Raw genomic sequence first — 16,708 nt, forward strand, 5'->3', positions numbered from 1 at the left:
CAACGTCAAAACAGCAGCTTTTTTCAGAGTGTCCAGTGCTTTTGAAAATGGAGTCATATTGGCCACTGCCACATTTGGTCACAGCAAGAACTAACATGACTGGAGAACTAATAGGCCTAGTGCACACTGGAGCGTTTCCGCTGCGGTTTGCGATCTGCTTGCGGGTGCGGATCCGCTAGGGTAATGTATTACAATGGGCTGGTGCACACCAGAGCGGGAGGCGTTTTGCAGAAACGCATACTCCCGGGCGTTTCAATGTTAAGTATAGGAAAACCGCAAACCGCTCTGAAAAACGGCACTTCAGAGCGGTTTGCCAGGCGTTTTTTGTTACAGTAGCTGTTCAGTAACAGCTTTACTGTAACAATACATGAAATCTACTATACCAAAACCGATTCACAAAACCGCAAAATGCTAGCTGAAACGCTACAGAAAAAGAAGAGAAAGCGTTTTAAAATCTGCTAGCATTTTGCGGATCTGCTAGCGGTTTTTGGTGTGCACTAGGCCATAGTGAGCCATTTCTAATAAAGTCAATAGGAGATTCTGACCACTAACATAGGGTAAATACTTTGCCACATTTCTGAATAATCAGGGCCAGATCACTAGGAAGAAAAACTGCTCCCTCTTTTATAAAATGTGACTTCTAGAGCTGGAAAACCAGAAAAAAAAAACAAAGAAAAAAAAAAAAAAAAAAAAAAATTTTTTTTCAGGCTGATCTTTATAAGAGTTCCTATACTGTATTTACATGGTATACTACAAACTCAGCCTGAATTACCTCACTGCCTCCACTAGGTGGCAACAATTAACAAGGAATCAGAATCATGGTACAAATAGCCAACGCATATCAGTATGATGAAGGCTTCATAACCGAGAGCTTACTCCTTTCCTTCTAAAAGTTAGCCAATAAATGGTATCATCCAACTTCAAAACTTCTTGCTTTTACTTATGGCTAACACGGTACAACACTCTAATGTATAATTACATTTAAAGAGGAGCTGTTAGGTATAAGGTCTCAGAGAAAATAAACATATATCAGTAGCTAAAGATTGGCTGTACTTACATTACATATGCATTTCACTGTCCACGTTTGTACTTCACATAATTTTTATATAGTATTTGCAGAGAATGATGCTCCTGACAGCTAATGGCAGGTTCCATGTTTGTCTGTCTCCTATGAAGCCAAATGTGTCGGTCCTGCCTGCTTCCTAATGATTCCACTCTCACAAACGCTGGCAATGAATAACACTACTGTGCAGTGAATATTAATTAGCCATGTGGCTAGGAACAATAGCTGACTCCTGCAGTGTACTTTGCCCGAGATTTATTAGTGCTGTGAGCTAGACTGTTACATGCTGTTGAAACTTGAGCCTCACTAGCAGCCAGGGGAGGGCCCCAGAATGCTTTGCAGTATCTGTTATTCGGCTTGCGTCCTCCTTAGGAGCCTGGGAATACGGAGCCTTGCTGTCAGCAAACATCTAAAGTAAGAGAAATTTTTAACTGCAGTATTGCCTTTTTGGCTTCCTTCTAAACTGTTTAACACAGGAGAATAGAGGTTTAAATTAGCTTTTGCAGCCTGACAGTCACTCTTTAAAGGGAACCTGAAGTCAGAGGTATACTGGTACATGGAGGCTGCCATATGCATTTCCTTTTAAGCAATACCAGTTGCCTGACTATCCTGCTGAACCTTTGCCTCTAATACTTTAGCCATAGCTCCTGAACAAGCATGCAGCAGATCAGGTGTTTAATAAATTTGTCAAATCTGACAAGATTAGCTGCATGCTTATTTCTGGTGTCTTCCTACTTTCATCTGAGGAACATTGCAAAAATTAAACATCTGATTCTCCCAGAGGATCTTCCAACCCTAGTTCACGCCTTCATCACATCACAGCTTGACTACTGCAATGCCCTTTATGCTGGCCTCCCCAAAAAGGACCTGCTCCGCTTGCAATTAGTGCAGAATGCTGCTGCTAGATTGCTAACAAACCAGCCTCACCACTGTTACATTACACTAATCCTTCGCTCACTGCACTGGCTACCAATAGAATGGGGAATACTCTTCAAGATTGGACTGCTGACATTCAAATCACTGCACAACTTGGGCCCTGGATACATGAAGGACTTGCTGAAGCTGCACTACACCCCTCACAACCTCAGATCAACAGGCTCTATAAACTTGGTCACTCCCAGAGTGCACCTCAAAACCTTTGGAGCCAGAGCTTTCTGTCATGCTGTCCCTACCCTTTGGAATTCCCTACCACATCCAGTAAAGACAGCCCCATCCCTTGAGCAATTCCAATCTAGACTGAAAAGCCACCTGTTTAGCCTGGCATTTCCGGACTTATAGAATTCTTCCTCTGTACCACGACTTACCAATCAATCAATTAATTATTGGTCTGAGCCATGCTGACGCGCTTTGAGTCCTACGGGAGAAAAGTGCTTTACAAATGTTACTTTTTGTTGTTGGTGTGAATAAGACGCTACTGCAGCTAAACAGATCAGCAGGTCTGCCAGGCAACTGGTATTGTTTAACAGGAAATAAATATGGCGGCCTCCATATACTTGTTGCTTTAGATACCCTTTAAAAGTGTGCTAAAGCTCAGGTGCAAAATCTCATACTTTCCCAAGAAGAGGGAAGCTTCTGAATCCTAATGAGTCTTCCCTCGCTGTCCTCTGGTCCTCGGTCGCCAAGCGCAGACCCTCCAAAGATTACCGACAAGGGCTTGTCAGCAATCTGATCAGGGACACGATTCTCTTCAAGCACAAGTGTGGCCATACTGTGCATGCGACAAGCTGCGGCGGGGAGAACACCATGATGCGATACCACCCAGTAAGTGGAAAAGGGACCTAAAGGACAAATGAAGTGAGAGCGATGTGGAGGCTGCCATGTTTATTATTTTCATTCAAACAATACCAGTTGCCTTCAGTAGTGTCTCAAGCACACATCTATGACAAGCATGCAGTTAATCTTGTCAGAAACATCTGATATGCCTGCTAGTTCAGAGTCTATGGCTAAAAATATTAACAGCTGAACAACGGGGCAGCCAGGCAATAAGACCCTGAACAAGCATGCAGATCAGATGTATCTGACAAGATTAGCTGCATGCTTGTTTCAGGTGTGTGATTCAGACACTACTGACGAGAAAGACCAGCAGAGCTGCCAGGCAACTGGTATTGTTGAAAAGGAAATAAATATGGGAGCCTCCATAGGTCTCTCACATCGGGTTCCTTCTAAGTCATTGCTTGTGGCACAATAAATAAAGCAATTTTAGAATTTTTAGTTTTTTTCTTGCAAACCAAATGGGGGGCTATGTAGCATTTAAAGAGTACTTGAGGTATAAATGACAGAGCCTGTCATGACATGCTCAGGAAAAAATGATGTAGCATCGGGGAGTGTCGCAGGCTAAATACTTACCTGTCCGGGGGTCATCTCTCTAGGCAAGTGAACGACTTCACTCCGCCTTCCCTCATAGTTGGGCCCTGGCGAGTTTCTTTAAACTGGCTGCCGTGCCCTTGCCACGCCTACCCGTGTGGCCATGGCCCGCCCCCATGCAGGCAGAGGATTCCAAAGATTTTCCTATGCCCCAAAGACATCAGGACTAGGGATGATCAACGAGATGTAAATATTTCCGAGTTCATGCAAATTTACGTACATTTTTATGCAAATATATGAAGCTTGAAAATGAACCAATCAAATCAAGCAGCATATATTTGCATTAAAAAATTGCATAATTATTCACGAACTCAGAAATATTTGGATTTCATTGATCATCCCTAATCAGGAGAGGTATGTATTTATCCCCGCGACCCTGCCCATCCATCCGTATTGAAACATCTCGAGTACTTTTAATATTCAACTTCTCGCCACTCACCTCAGTTATGATCTGCTCAAGTGTCTTCTGCTGATCTTCCTCAATGCCTGCTGACTCTTTCAGTCCTTGCCTACAGCCACTGCTTGCTTTTGCACATTGTGGTACATCTAGTAGTTCTTTAGCCACTTCATCAGGTAAGGACTGAGTTTCAGACATGAAAAGCTCTGTACAACCTTTACTGGATTTCTCTAGGGTAACTTCATCTTTCACAATGTTGTAGCCATCATCTAGTTTAGAGATGGAGACTTCAATATTTTCTGGTGCGTTTGAGGCAGAATTGTGGTCGTCTCCACCGATATTTGTATTCAGTTTTGGTATCTTCTCCAAGTTAGATGCCTTTGCTTCTGGGACCACCACATCTTCTGTTCCTTCTACCACACTGCACACACTTTCCCTTAAAACAGACGATATGGATGGCTTCCTGGCTTCTGAACTGGAAATTCCTATCTCTGTATCCTCTTTACATCTTTGAAATGCTCTTTCTTGATTTTTATCTTCTGTATGGCCTTCCTTCATTGATGGACTACATATTGCTCCTTCATTGCTCTTCATTCGTATATTGACTTGTAATAGTCCCTCACCGGTGTCAGTGCTTTCTACTATACTATCATCATTACCTCTATTTTTTTCCAATATATCATTACATGGTGTCTCAGTAACTGCTGTAATAATGGTCTCAGTATTCAGCTGACTGTCATCTTTGTTCTCTAATTTTCTGTCATCTTGAACTTTGATATGTGTTCCTTCCTGTTGCTCTGCTGACATCTCTTCATAGTTTGGACCCTCTGCTGTAATTTCTCCTGCATTAAATTCCTGTGATTTGGGCACTGCTTCTGCGGGACCCACTGATGTCTCTTCCTGATGTTGGGTTCTCCTCACCAACTCCTCCTCGTTCTCTACTTCCTTTTCTAATACTGTGTGGCTCCCTGACGTTTCATCTACATTCTTCAGGTCCTCCAAGATCATCTTTGCTCCCTCTTGAGCCGGCGTTTCCTCCTGTATCTCTTCAGTGGCGTTGGTCATCTGGTTTAGTCTCTCCAAATTCACAGAACTCTTTGGCAGTTCACTCAGATCTCTGGAGATTTTCAAAGCTTCTGCTTGGTCCTGTGTACTCCCCAGGGCCCCGCAAATCAGTTCTGATTCCTCCACGGGAACCTCTTGGTCAGCTGAGCTGCTCTTTGCATCTTGATGGTCTTCTGTGCCAATTCCTTCTCTTTGGTCTTTCTTTCCTATAATGTGCACATTTTTCTCCATGGCATCTGGAATGTTATGGCCCCTTTCTTTCATTTCTGGTACATCGTTATCTAGCATCCTTTTTGGAACGTCATGGCTCTGTGGTCCTTTGTCTTGGACATCCATAGGCTCCTCTGCCGTTTTCAATACAGGTGTGTCTGTCGGTAACTGTACCCCATCATTCTTCTCATCCTTTAATTTTGTACTTTCCTGTTCATTCAGGTCATCTTCTATTTTTGTGACTTGCACTAGATCTCCTTTGCGATACGTATACCTGTGTCTCTGTCTTACTTCCGGCTCCTCAGTTTCAACTTCTGCTCTGTCCCTTCTTCCCAGATCCTCTTTTTTCCAAGGTCTTCCTTTGGCTGCATAGCCTGTTCTGTCTGGTCTTGTGTCCTTATACTGCCTCCAGTTTTGTCTTCCTTTTCCTCGGTCATATTTCTTATTGCATGAAGCGTTGCTCCAAAACCGATTACGATCTTTATCTTTGGCTCTGGGCTCTTCACCTGTTGTTGGTAGTCTACAAGTATAACCATATAAAAGTATTATTTTGATTTGTAATATAAAATGGGAAAACCTCTCTCAATTAAACATATGCATATACAGGTAATCCACGAGTTATGGACACCCTACTTTCAAACCGCCGATGTGAATAGCTTGAAACTGTGCATTTTGATTTGAGGGCATATGGGGACAAAGGGGACAGTGGGGGAGAGGGCATAGGTGGCACAGGAGGAGACACTGAACGCACAGTGGAACAGAGGGGACACCAGAGGCACAGGGGGGGCATAAAGGAGGTACAAGGGACAGAGATGGCACAATGTTTTGAATTATGGACAGATTCAGGTTAAGAACAAACCTACAGTCCCTATCTCGTTCATTAACTGGTGACTACCTGTATTCAAAAGTAGGAGAAAATATAAATATTTTTATAAATATTTCCACTGAAAATTCCACGATTCCTTAAAAAAGCTAAAAAATTCTAATTTCAGCCTGATAACTCCACACATCAGCAGTTTCAGAAGCTTTCATATACTCTTGTCTATCGGTAAGCTTCACCTCTTGTAAATTAAGTACATTGCCTGGGCGCCGCTCAGTTTGGTGCGGCTCTCACTGCTGCCGCTAAACTCCCAGGTCGGGCGTTAAATATTAATCCCCCTCAGAGTTGTCGCAACTCAGAGGGAGATGTAATTAGCGAATTACCACTATGCGGGGTGCGCATCACAGCATTGCTGCTATAACAGAGCAGCGCATCGATACAACCTGCTTCGTTGTAAATTACCTCTTCTGGATCTTAGATTCAAAACTTACAAACTTCCTGCAGGTCTCCCACTAAAGTTTCTCATTATGAAATTATCAGCTGGGTTCGGGTGCATAGCTCTGCTTCCTTGCTGAAACCCGGCTTGGAGGTCCAGTAAATCTTATACCGACAACATGCTGGGAATAACAGGCTGAGATGACCGACAGGGTAGAGTGTCAGCTTCCTGGCCAGGAGCTCCTCTGTCCGATTGTGTATGCATTGCCTGTCCTCACACAGTCTTCAGACACTCCCACCCAGCTCTGCCATAGGAAGTGCATTGTCTCAGAATGAGAAATATTGGCCAGACAGGAACAGAAGTGTGGGAGGGGAAACCAGGAGGGAAAGAAGCTTCAGCCAATCAGGCTGCATTAGCTAAGTTACACTTTAAAAGATTGAAAATCAGCAAAATTTGATTGATTTCCCCACTTGCTCACTCAATTTTTTTTTCTAATCCAAGTTAGCGGGATCACTCATGTTTAGCGTTGGTCTTCTAAGTAGGAAGGAAGGAGGAAGCGTGGTAGTGAGTCATGGGACGCGGCCAATGCTTCGCGTAAGGTCGAAAGAGACACATAGGATCCCAAAGACTTATGGGCAAGTTAACCCCCACGTCTTCCCCGGTCACAGCTGCTATAATTACAGTTTATATTCCAAGTAGCTACTCGGAAGATCATTACTGCTCATGTTCTCCAACTTCAGTAAGGATGCGTACACACATTCAATTTTAGTTCAGTGATCGGCCTATTTTACAGGGAATAAGGGGACCATCAGATTTTTAATTCTATGAACAGATTGTGTAGGTAAGCTCTCATCATACTACATGGAAGTTGGTAAATTTAGCCAATCAAAATTAGACATGTGTAGGCCTTCTAAAGCAATTGTGTGTCTCACCTGACTCCTGTGTGGCATATTACAGTGCGGCGCTGCCAACCTTCACCCACTGAAAAGCTGCTCAATCCATCATAAGCCTCTGTGACATGGTGAATCAGGAAGCGCAGGCGGCTGGACACAGGAGGGAACAGCAGGACTCTGCAGAGCAACAAGCAAACAAAATACAATTCATTACCGTACATAATTTTTTTTTTCTTTTAAATAAAACCAACCCCGCAGGTGTATCCAGAGAGGAAACAAAGGTTTGTGTACACGCACACAAAATTACCCGCCCCAACTGGCCGCTTTAGGCCAAAAACCATTGTGTGGTGCACAACAGGCGGTCACCCACAGGCAGGGGCATCAGGGGGTGGGGGGGCTGTACAAGATTCTCAGCAAAGACAGTCCAGAAAACATTCTAGCTTGTGTGTCGGCCTTTACAGATCAACAAAATCTCTTCTTTTGGGGGTTGGCTGTTAACGAGTCAACCGCGCCATTACCACATAACACCAACCCTGTGTTCACTCCACTGGCTACTGATAAAATGGAGAATTTTTGTTAAGATTGGCTTACTGACATTCAAATCCTTGCACAATCTGGGCCATCTCCTGTAGCGTGGATCAGGGGGTAGGCCCTAGAGCTGTGCAGCCGCACTCGCGTCTATGTGGACTGCGCAGCTGCGGCCATTTTAGTGGAGGCAGGAGAGCCCGACCCGGGCTGTGGGGTCGGGAGCTGGCCTGGGGGGACATTGAGCAGCGGGGACCCAGCGGAACGGCGCGGATGACGTCCTCCGTGCATTCAAATTTCATGCAGGTATTTAACTTTTTTTTTTTAGTATTTTGCCTGGTGAGTCCACCACGATTGCAAAAAGTAATAAAATGTAAACTAGACACATATATAATGTACATTTGTTCCTTTGTAAAACGCACCATAAATTACTTTTTTTTCCAATGTTGCTGTCACTTACAGTAGGCAGTAAATAGCTGACAGATCTTGGACTAGTCCATCTCCTCATGGGAAATTCTCAGTATTACCTTTATGCTTTACAAAAGCATTTGCCTATACAAAGATAGAAGCCGGCCTTCCTACGCACTTGCATACCATTTTGGCAGTTGGACTGAGCAACTGCTGTTCAATAAGTGCCTTTGTGTATAAAGAAATGCCTGAGAATCCCCCATGAGGAGATGGAATAGTCCAAAACCTGAGAAATCTTGCAGATTTCCACTACCTACTGCATCAGCGACGTATACATTTTATATGTACTGCGTTTTAACATTTTTCACCATACTCCTTTTATGCTTCCCCAGCTTCAGACAAACAACATTTGAAAATTGCTGCTAATCAGCATCGGACTCTGGCCACAGTTGTCCTAGATTTCTATTGATGGACTTCTGGAATAGTCTTCTGGAATTGTTTGTCAAATCATGCCTTCCTCTCCCCCATTGTCCAATCAACCCAAATGAGAAGAGAGCTGAGAGGCAACACATGCACACCCAGGTAGATAAACAGGAATCTGCCCGTTTACTTACCCCAAACCTTCCAAAGGACATAACAGTACTTGTGCTAACTGAGCCTGTATTACAAGAACGGGCTTTGTCCTCACAGCATGGAGGAGAGATACAGTATCAGCTGCAAGCACAGCCTAACTAAACAGAGAGTACATCTCTTGCTTGTTACTGACGGACAGGATCTGTACATGTGCTGTAAAATATCCTACCCACTAGGGGACCGAGTCATGCCGATGGGCGTGGCGGCAGCCCAGGACCGCCTAACGCCGAAAGGTCCTGTGGCCGTGTTTTGCAGGAGATCGCGCGCATTTCCGCTTGAATGACAGAGCTCTGCTCCGTCATCAGCCTCCCAGCAGAAATCGCCGCTAGGAGACTGTTAGATGGCGAAACCGTTTACTGTGTACGGTGCTGCAATCCACGGCAGCGCTGTACTGTGGAATCCATGTGACACGGTTGTCCCCCTTGATGGCAGCCAGCCACGGGTTGGCTGGCTGTGGGAGGGAGGGATGTTTATTTATTAAAAGAAAAATAAAATAAATGTTAATAAAATGAAAAAAACATTGTGGGAGCGATCAGAAAGGTTACCTAAAGTCATGTGATCAATTGAAGACCTTACACCCCCAGCATCGGCGTGATCACCACCAAATACATGAACGTAACACACTTACGCATTATGTGTTCCCTGCTGTAAAAAGTGGCTGAGTTCTGCCGACACAAGCAGGTAGAAATCATGTTCCACTGAAGAGAGCTGCACTCCATCTATATTCGGAGGATCCAGGATTACATTTATCTGTAAGCCACAAAGTGAGAAAGCTGGGGACACAGGAAACAACGTGTTATCTCTCAAACACAAAACTCCAGAAAGTTAACAACATACAACTGAATCCAGTTATCCGGAACTCAACTGACCACCAGTCTTAACCACAATACTCACAGTGGTGAAGGCCAACTTCTTAAAGGGCAACTGAAGCGATAGAGATATGGAGGCTGGCAGTCCTGCTGATACTGCCTCTAATAATTTTAGCTATAGACCCTGACCCTATTATCAGATCTGAAAGATTAGCTTCATGCTTGTTTCTGGCATTATTCGGATACTACTGCATCCTAATAGACCAGAATGGCAACCAGGCAACTTGTATTGTATAAAAGGAAATAAATTTGGCAGTCTCCATATACCTCTTACTTTAGTTGTCCTTTAAGCGGTTTGTGGCCTCTGCTGTGCTTAAAGTCAATGGGAACTGTAAACAAAACAAAAAAAAATAAGCCAGATACCTAAAGAAAGGGAAGGCTCTGGGTCCTATAGAGCCTTTCCGCTCCTCTCACAGTCACCTCGTTTAAACGGCAGCTCCCCCGTTTGAATCCCCCGCCACGGGGGACTTTGGAAGACAGACGGCTCCATACTGCGCCTGCATGAGCGCACGAGAGACCGTGCTCGCGCAGTACAGAGCCACGTGTCTTTGGGAGCACTCAGGCTGGAAAGCGGTATCTGACCAATATGGTTGAATAATGCTACCGGGGGAGCCAGCGCTGGAACAATGGATCCGAGAGAGGAGCGGGAAGGCTCTATAGAGTCAGAGCTTTCCCCCTCCTTAGGTTAGTATCTGGCTGTTTGTTTTTTACAGTTCCCATTGACTTTAAAGACTGGGTTCCACAGCTCCTCCATACTTTCAATTACTGTATTTTAACTGCTCTCTCTACGCGTCTTACTGGCTGGAGCCTCAATTCCACTAATTGTGCTCTCTGCAGCAAAGAGTGGGGGACACCATCCCTTCAAAACCTTGGTAAGGGAGCACCGCACAGACTTGGGACCTGGTGCAAAGAAAAGTTAAGACTCTCAGCTTGCCAGGGGAATAAACAGAATTGTGGCCACTGGCAATAGCCAGAGCCCGAATTACAGGGGCTGAGAGATTTCTAGGTAGTGGGGAAGTTTTTTTTCCCCAACACAACTGGAGTTTAGCTAGAGCAGAGTGAGCTGTCATCACCCTGCGCCCAAATTTGCCTGCAGAATTTTCGAATCTACACCGATCGACGGGATAAAACGTAAGTACCCAAATCTTTACAGCACTCGGACCAGCGATTGGCTATTTCTGCCTATCTTTGAGCAAAGAGCCGATACTGCGCCTGCACTGGAGCCGGGAAGGTAAATATTTACATCCCCGCTATTCAGAGGGGCACAGCAAGACCGCCGTGGGACACATGAGGATGGGGGTAGCCTCGATAGGATCCGGAGGCTTCCCCCACCCGAGGCGAGTACCCCCCAGGGGAACTTTTTTCGTTACAGGTTTTCTTTAAACTATTTACTTAACTGGAACAAAATTACTGATCTAGCCAATAAAATGACTTGTACTGGCAACACAAGGGTGTTTTGAAATAGGACCGAATACACACTATATATGTCGACTAGACATGGCATATAAAGGGTTTACTTTTCTCTACAAGAAGTGGAATTAGCAGGGGATGACCTGAAACTTTCTACAGGGCTGTTAAGATGCAAACTTCATTTAATTACCAAGGTATCAATTCTTGGCTGTCTGAGGGCCACCAGGGCGATTCCCGCTAATCGCTGAAGCGCTTTTTAAAGCACTAGCACAATTGTTACCCTATGGCAATGATCTCACTACCACCGATCCAATTTACGGCAATCACACGTTGCCTGCAGCATTTTTTCGTGATTCTGGAGCTATGGTGATACAGTGCTTATAAAAGCGCTGATCGCAATTGCTCTAAAGCGCAAGAGTGTAGTGATTTTACCACGCTAATCGCAGTAAAATCACCCACGCACTCTTTCAGGTGTGACTGGACCCTACATTTTAGCTCTGTGCAAAGCTCTTGTTCAGCCTGGGGTGATTTTCACTCAGTATAAAGAGAAACTGCCTAGTTGTACTGCACTTGACATATTTGTTAATAACCTGATATATATTAGCTCCTGAACCTAATAAGCACTGTGCAAAGTTTCAGTAACACCCCCCTAATGCCAGTTACCATAAGTAAAAACAGTCACGTTGGAGTTGGTCTAGAGGGTATTAGTTGTTACAACCCGATTTGTGCGTTCGCTAAGTCATATTGCAGGGAGTGAAGCTAGCGAGTTTTCCCACTAGGTCCAATTAACTAGATTAGGTCCATCAAGTTCATATCTGGTTCTAACAAAAACAAACTAGGGGGAATAGAAAATGGAGTGTCCTAAAATAATAATGTGCTGATTGTAAAGGTGCCCATTAACAGTACAATCTCCTGATTGATCAGATTGGGTACCATTAATGATGGCGATCGACGCCAAATAATCGTACCAAACGATTCTTTTAGCCTCACCAAATTGCTCATCTCCTCTGTTGGTGTGCCTGAAAAATCTTAATAAGATCTGACAATCGTTCGGGAAATTGTACCATAAAGTGGGCAGTTATACTTTTTTTTTTAGGACATACTAAGGCCTTGTTCACATCGCGTGTCCGTCTACGTTGGGCTGTTTTTGAGGCATCTTTTTTCCGATTCCTGGCGCTTAGGTGGGCAAATCGTTTTTGTGCTTAGCGGTTTTCTAAGTGTTTTTTTTCCAAGGGGATTTTTAATTCACTCCCTGATACAAGTCAGGAAGTGAACTCTTTGACCCAGAAAAAAATAAATACAATGTATTTGTTCTTAAAAACAGAACGCAAATGCTACATAAAGCGATTTTGTGAGCGTTTTTCGTCTCTCCTATACTTTCCTCAAAAACGGTGCATGCACCGCTATACTGAACGGACAGTGCACGACCCACGCTGATATGAATCTATGAATCTGTTCATAGACATTCATTGCACAAGCGTTTGGTGGGCGATTTGAAAAAAATCGCCCGTATGCAAAAAAAACAAACCGCCTGCAGTGTGAACAAGCCCTAAAATAGTAATGAAAAGGGAATTCGCCCTTTCTTAAATGTGTAGCAGTAATCGGCATCTGAAACACCACTAGCACCAGCATATGTTCAAGCTGCAGCTGGCTAAGCACAGCTTCTCTCCTGTCCTGCACTGAACTCTGCCATAGCAGAGGAAGCAATGCTTTTGTCTCGTCTTCCAAAGTGTAGTAATTACTCTGCCCTGGAGACAGGTCCTCTTCAGCCGTGAGGAACTACAACTCCCACAGTGCCCTGGAACAGACTGAATAACCTGAGCCTACAGCTGCGTGTTTCTCAGAGTCACAGCAGCTCCTGCCCCCATGTATGTATAGGATATATGTGGTCTGCCTAGACAGGACGTATTACATGCCCACCCCTTCTCAGTCACTGCAGACTTCTGTATGGCGCTGTACGGGACTCCTCACACGACTCTCTCCTCCTGTAGCAGCCGGACAGACCGTCCTCCTCGATCACCCGCTCTTCCCACCGCCTCCCTTCACCACAGCGCCCTCTAGCAGGCTCCTCCTGTGTATATTTACTAGTAGCCACCGCATCAACGTTCACAGAAGGATGGAGAAGAATTAAAGGCAACCTGAAGCGAGGAAAATGATTTAAAATAAGAACCTGAAGTGAGGCAAATTATTTAAAATAAACACATGACATGAGGTCGCTGCAAATGAATATTACATACTAACTTCCCTGCCAGTTCCTCTCAGAAGCTCACCATTTTCTTCTTACAGTGATCCCTTCCAGTTCTGACAATATTTAGTCAGAACTGAAACATTTCAGTTGCTGTCAGTTATGTATCAGCAGTTGTCAGGAACAACTGAATGTGCAAGGTAATGTCCATGTTTCCCTATGGCTCAAGTGGGTGATCTTACAGTTTAACAGTCTCCTGGCCATTTTTAAAATGGAGGACGGAGAAATCCATTGATCATAGTGGACAAAGAGGATGCAGGAGAGGGGAAAGAAATTGAGTAGTAGACTACACAGGAGGTAAATGTGTTTATGTTGACTTTTTATTTTCAGTTCTCTTTAAATATAAAATTGCCATAAAGTGGCCATATACAGTACTGGCAGATGACCGCCCATCAGATAACAGATAGATCACTTTCTGAACGAAATCTGATCAGAGAGGGATTTATTACTACCACACATTGCATATAGATTTGATTAAAAATATATGGAGCAACAGTTCAGGGCTGACCGCCCTTACAAATTTCTAGGCTCCATACTCCCCAACTACCACCATCCCTCCATTAGTTAACCTTACAGAACCCTATATTCTATTCTCTCACAGAGCCCTCCCTCTACCGAGCCTAACCCTAACCATCCCCCTCTGATGCCTAACCCTAACTCACTCATTCACAAATAATTTTATTTGAAGTGCATTTATTTAAGGTGTAACCATCAGATTTGAATGACAAAGGCTATGACATTGAATGACAAAGGCTATGACATTGACACTATGACATTGTGGGAATAACCGAGACATGGATGGATGAAAGCCATGACTGGATAGCTAATTTAAAAGGATACAATGTGTTTAGGAGGGATAGAACAGGGAAAAAAGGTGGAGGGGTTTGTCTCTTTGTTAAGAATTCTTTTACAGCTGTCCTCAACGATGAGATGGAGGAAGATTGCGAAGATGTGGAGTCTGTTTGGGTAAATATTCATGGTGGAAATAAAAGTTGCCAATTGCTTATTGGGGTATGCTACAGACCACCTCATATTAATGAAGCTGCAGAACTGCGATTACTACAGCAGATTGAAAAAGCTGCAAGCAAAAATGAGGTCATATAGTTATGGGCGACTTCAACTTTCCAGACATTGACTGGGGGGTATTGAGGCTACCTATTCTGGTAAAAGCAGCAGATTTCTGGCAGCACTACAGAACAATTACTTGACTCAAATGGTAACGGAACCAACTAGAGGGAATGCGTTACTGGATCTGATCATTTCTAATAGACCAGATAATGTATCAAATATGCAGGTTCAAGAACATTTGGGAAATAGTGATCACCACATGATAACGTTTGATCTGGTGACTGATAGGCCACGGGGCAGCAGGACCACTAAAACTATGAATTTTAGAAAAGCAAAGTTCAATCAAATTAGGCAGGCACTAAGTTTGGTGAACTGGGATAATGTACTACAAGGGGAGGACACTGAAGGGAAATGGCAAGCTTTTAAACTTATTCTCAATCGATATTGTAGTATGTATATCCCATATGGAAACAAAATGTCTAGGAATAAACAAAGGCCTCTATGGATGAATAGAAAGGTTAGGGATAAAATGAAGAGGAAAAAGAATGCCTATAAGGTCCTAAAACAGGAGGGGACCGAGGCTGCACTAAGCAATTATAAGGAGTGCAATAAAAATTGTAAAAAAGAAATTAGGCTGGCAAAAATCGAAGCTGAAAATCAAATCACTAGGGATATCAAATCTAACCCAAAAAAGTTTTACAAGTACATCAACTCTAAAAAAAGAAAGGTTGACTGTATAGGACTCCTAAAGGATGAGGGTGGGAACTCAATGGTGGATGACCAAGGTAAGGCAGAGTTATTAAATGCTTTCTTTGCTTCTGTCTTCACAAAGGAAACAGCACTGTTGCAAATTACAGAGGCAGAAGAGTCTCAATCTTCTAACTGTAATATTAAATACTTAACGCAGGAAGAAGTGAAGGCAAGACTAAATAGATTAAAAATAGACAAGGCACCTGGCCCGGATGGCATGCATCCTCGGGTCCTAAGGGAATTAAGTTCAGTTATAGATAAACCCCTTATCTTATCTTTTGTGACTCTCTTTCAACTGGCAGAGTCCCAGTGGATTGGCGTACAGCCCACGTTTTCCCATTATTTAAGAAGGGCAAAAAATCAGATCCAGGAAATTATAGACCTGTAAGCTTAACATCAGTTGTATGCAAACTATTTGAGGGGTTACTAAGAGATACTATACATGACTTCATAGTAGAAAATAATCTTGTTTCTCAGCATCAACATGGGTTTACTAAAGACAGGTTCTGTTTGACTAACATGCTCAGCTTTTATGAGGTAGTGAATGCTAATATGGATATTGGGAATGCTGTAGATGTGATATACTTGGACTTCGCAAAGGCCTTCGACACTGTTCCCCACAAAAGTCTGGTGCAAAAGTTGATGATGCAAGGACTGGGGAAGAGTCTGTGTGCATGGATAGGGAACTGGCTAATGGACAGAAAACAAAGAGTTGTGGTCAATGGATCGTACTCAAAATGGGAGACTGTTAGCAGTGGGGTCCCACAGGGGTCTGTACTGGGTCCAGTGCTCTTCAATTTATTTATTAATGACCTGGTAGATGCAGTAGTGAGCAATGTTGCTATTTTTGCAGATGATACAAAATTGTGCAGAATCATCAACTCTCAGGAAGATAGTGTCATATTGCAACAGGATCTGGATAGGATGGCTATATGGGCACATAAATGGCAGATGAAATTCAATGTTGAAAAATGTAAAGTCATGCATTTTGGTCGTACCAATGGGCTAGCACCATACAAAATAAATGGGATACAGTTGGGGACATCAAACTTGGAGAAGGACTTAGGAGTACTCATCGACAACAAGTTAAATAATCGTACTCAATGCCAAGCCGCTGCAGCTAAAGCTAACAAAATTTTGGGATGCATTAAAAGGGAAATAAAAACTCGAGACGCTAGCATAATATTGCCCCTGTTTAACGCTCTAGTAAGGCCACATCTGGAATATGGAATTCAGTTCTGGGCACCACATTACAAAAAAGATATTGCAGTTTTAGAGCAGGTGCAGAGACGAGCAACAAAATTGATACGTGGGATGGAAGGTCTCGCTTACCAAGAAAGGTTAGATAAACTGGGTTTATTTAGTCTAGAGAAAAGACGCCTTAGAGGAGATCTAATTAACATGTATAAATACATCAGAGGGCAATATAATAGCTTGGCTTTTTGTACCTAGGCCTTCTCAAAGGACTAGAGGACATGATCTGCGCATGGAGGAAAAACGTTTTAGCCATTTATTCAGGAAAGGGTTCTTTACAGTAAGAGTGATTAAGATG

The 16,708-nt window shown here is 43.5% G+C and overlaps 1 protein-coding gene across 2 annotated transcripts in view; it reads right to left on the reverse strand.

Annotated features, from left to right (window-relative positions):
- The window catches only part of LOC137562919 (uncharacterized), a 34,319-nt gene extending 20,930 nt beyond the window's left edge, over nucleotides 1-13,389 (reverse strand). The window contains exons 1-5 of one of the 2 annotated variants that reach the window (XM_068274735.1): nucleotides 13,335-13,389; nucleotides 13,014-13,231; nucleotides 9,443-9,587; nucleotides 7,288-7,425; nucleotides 3,867-5,619 (exon numbers count right to left, since the gene is read on the reverse strand). In XM_068274735.1, coding sequence (XP_068130836.1) covers nucleotides 3,867-5,225 — 1,359 coding nt within the window. In that variant the 5' untranslated portion in view covers nucleotides 5,226-5,619; nucleotides 7,288-7,425; nucleotides 9,443-9,587; nucleotides 13,014-13,231; nucleotides 13,335-13,389. Of the gene's footprint in view, nucleotides 1-3,866; nucleotides 5,620-7,287; nucleotides 7,426-9,442; nucleotides 9,588-13,005; nucleotides 13,232-13,334 lie in introns of both variants that reach the window. The other variant, XM_068274736.1, reaches the window with a different exon arrangement.
- Nucleotides 13,390-16,708: the final 3,319 nt, after the last annotated feature.

Source organism: Hyperolius riggenbachi, chromosome 3, assembly GCF_040937935.1.
Source record: "Hyperolius riggenbachi isolate aHypRig1 chromosome 3, aHypRig1.pri, whole genome shotgun sequence".
Lineage (NCBI taxonomy): Eukaryota > Metazoa > Chordata > Amphibia > Anura > Hyperoliidae > Hyperolius > Hyperolius riggenbachi.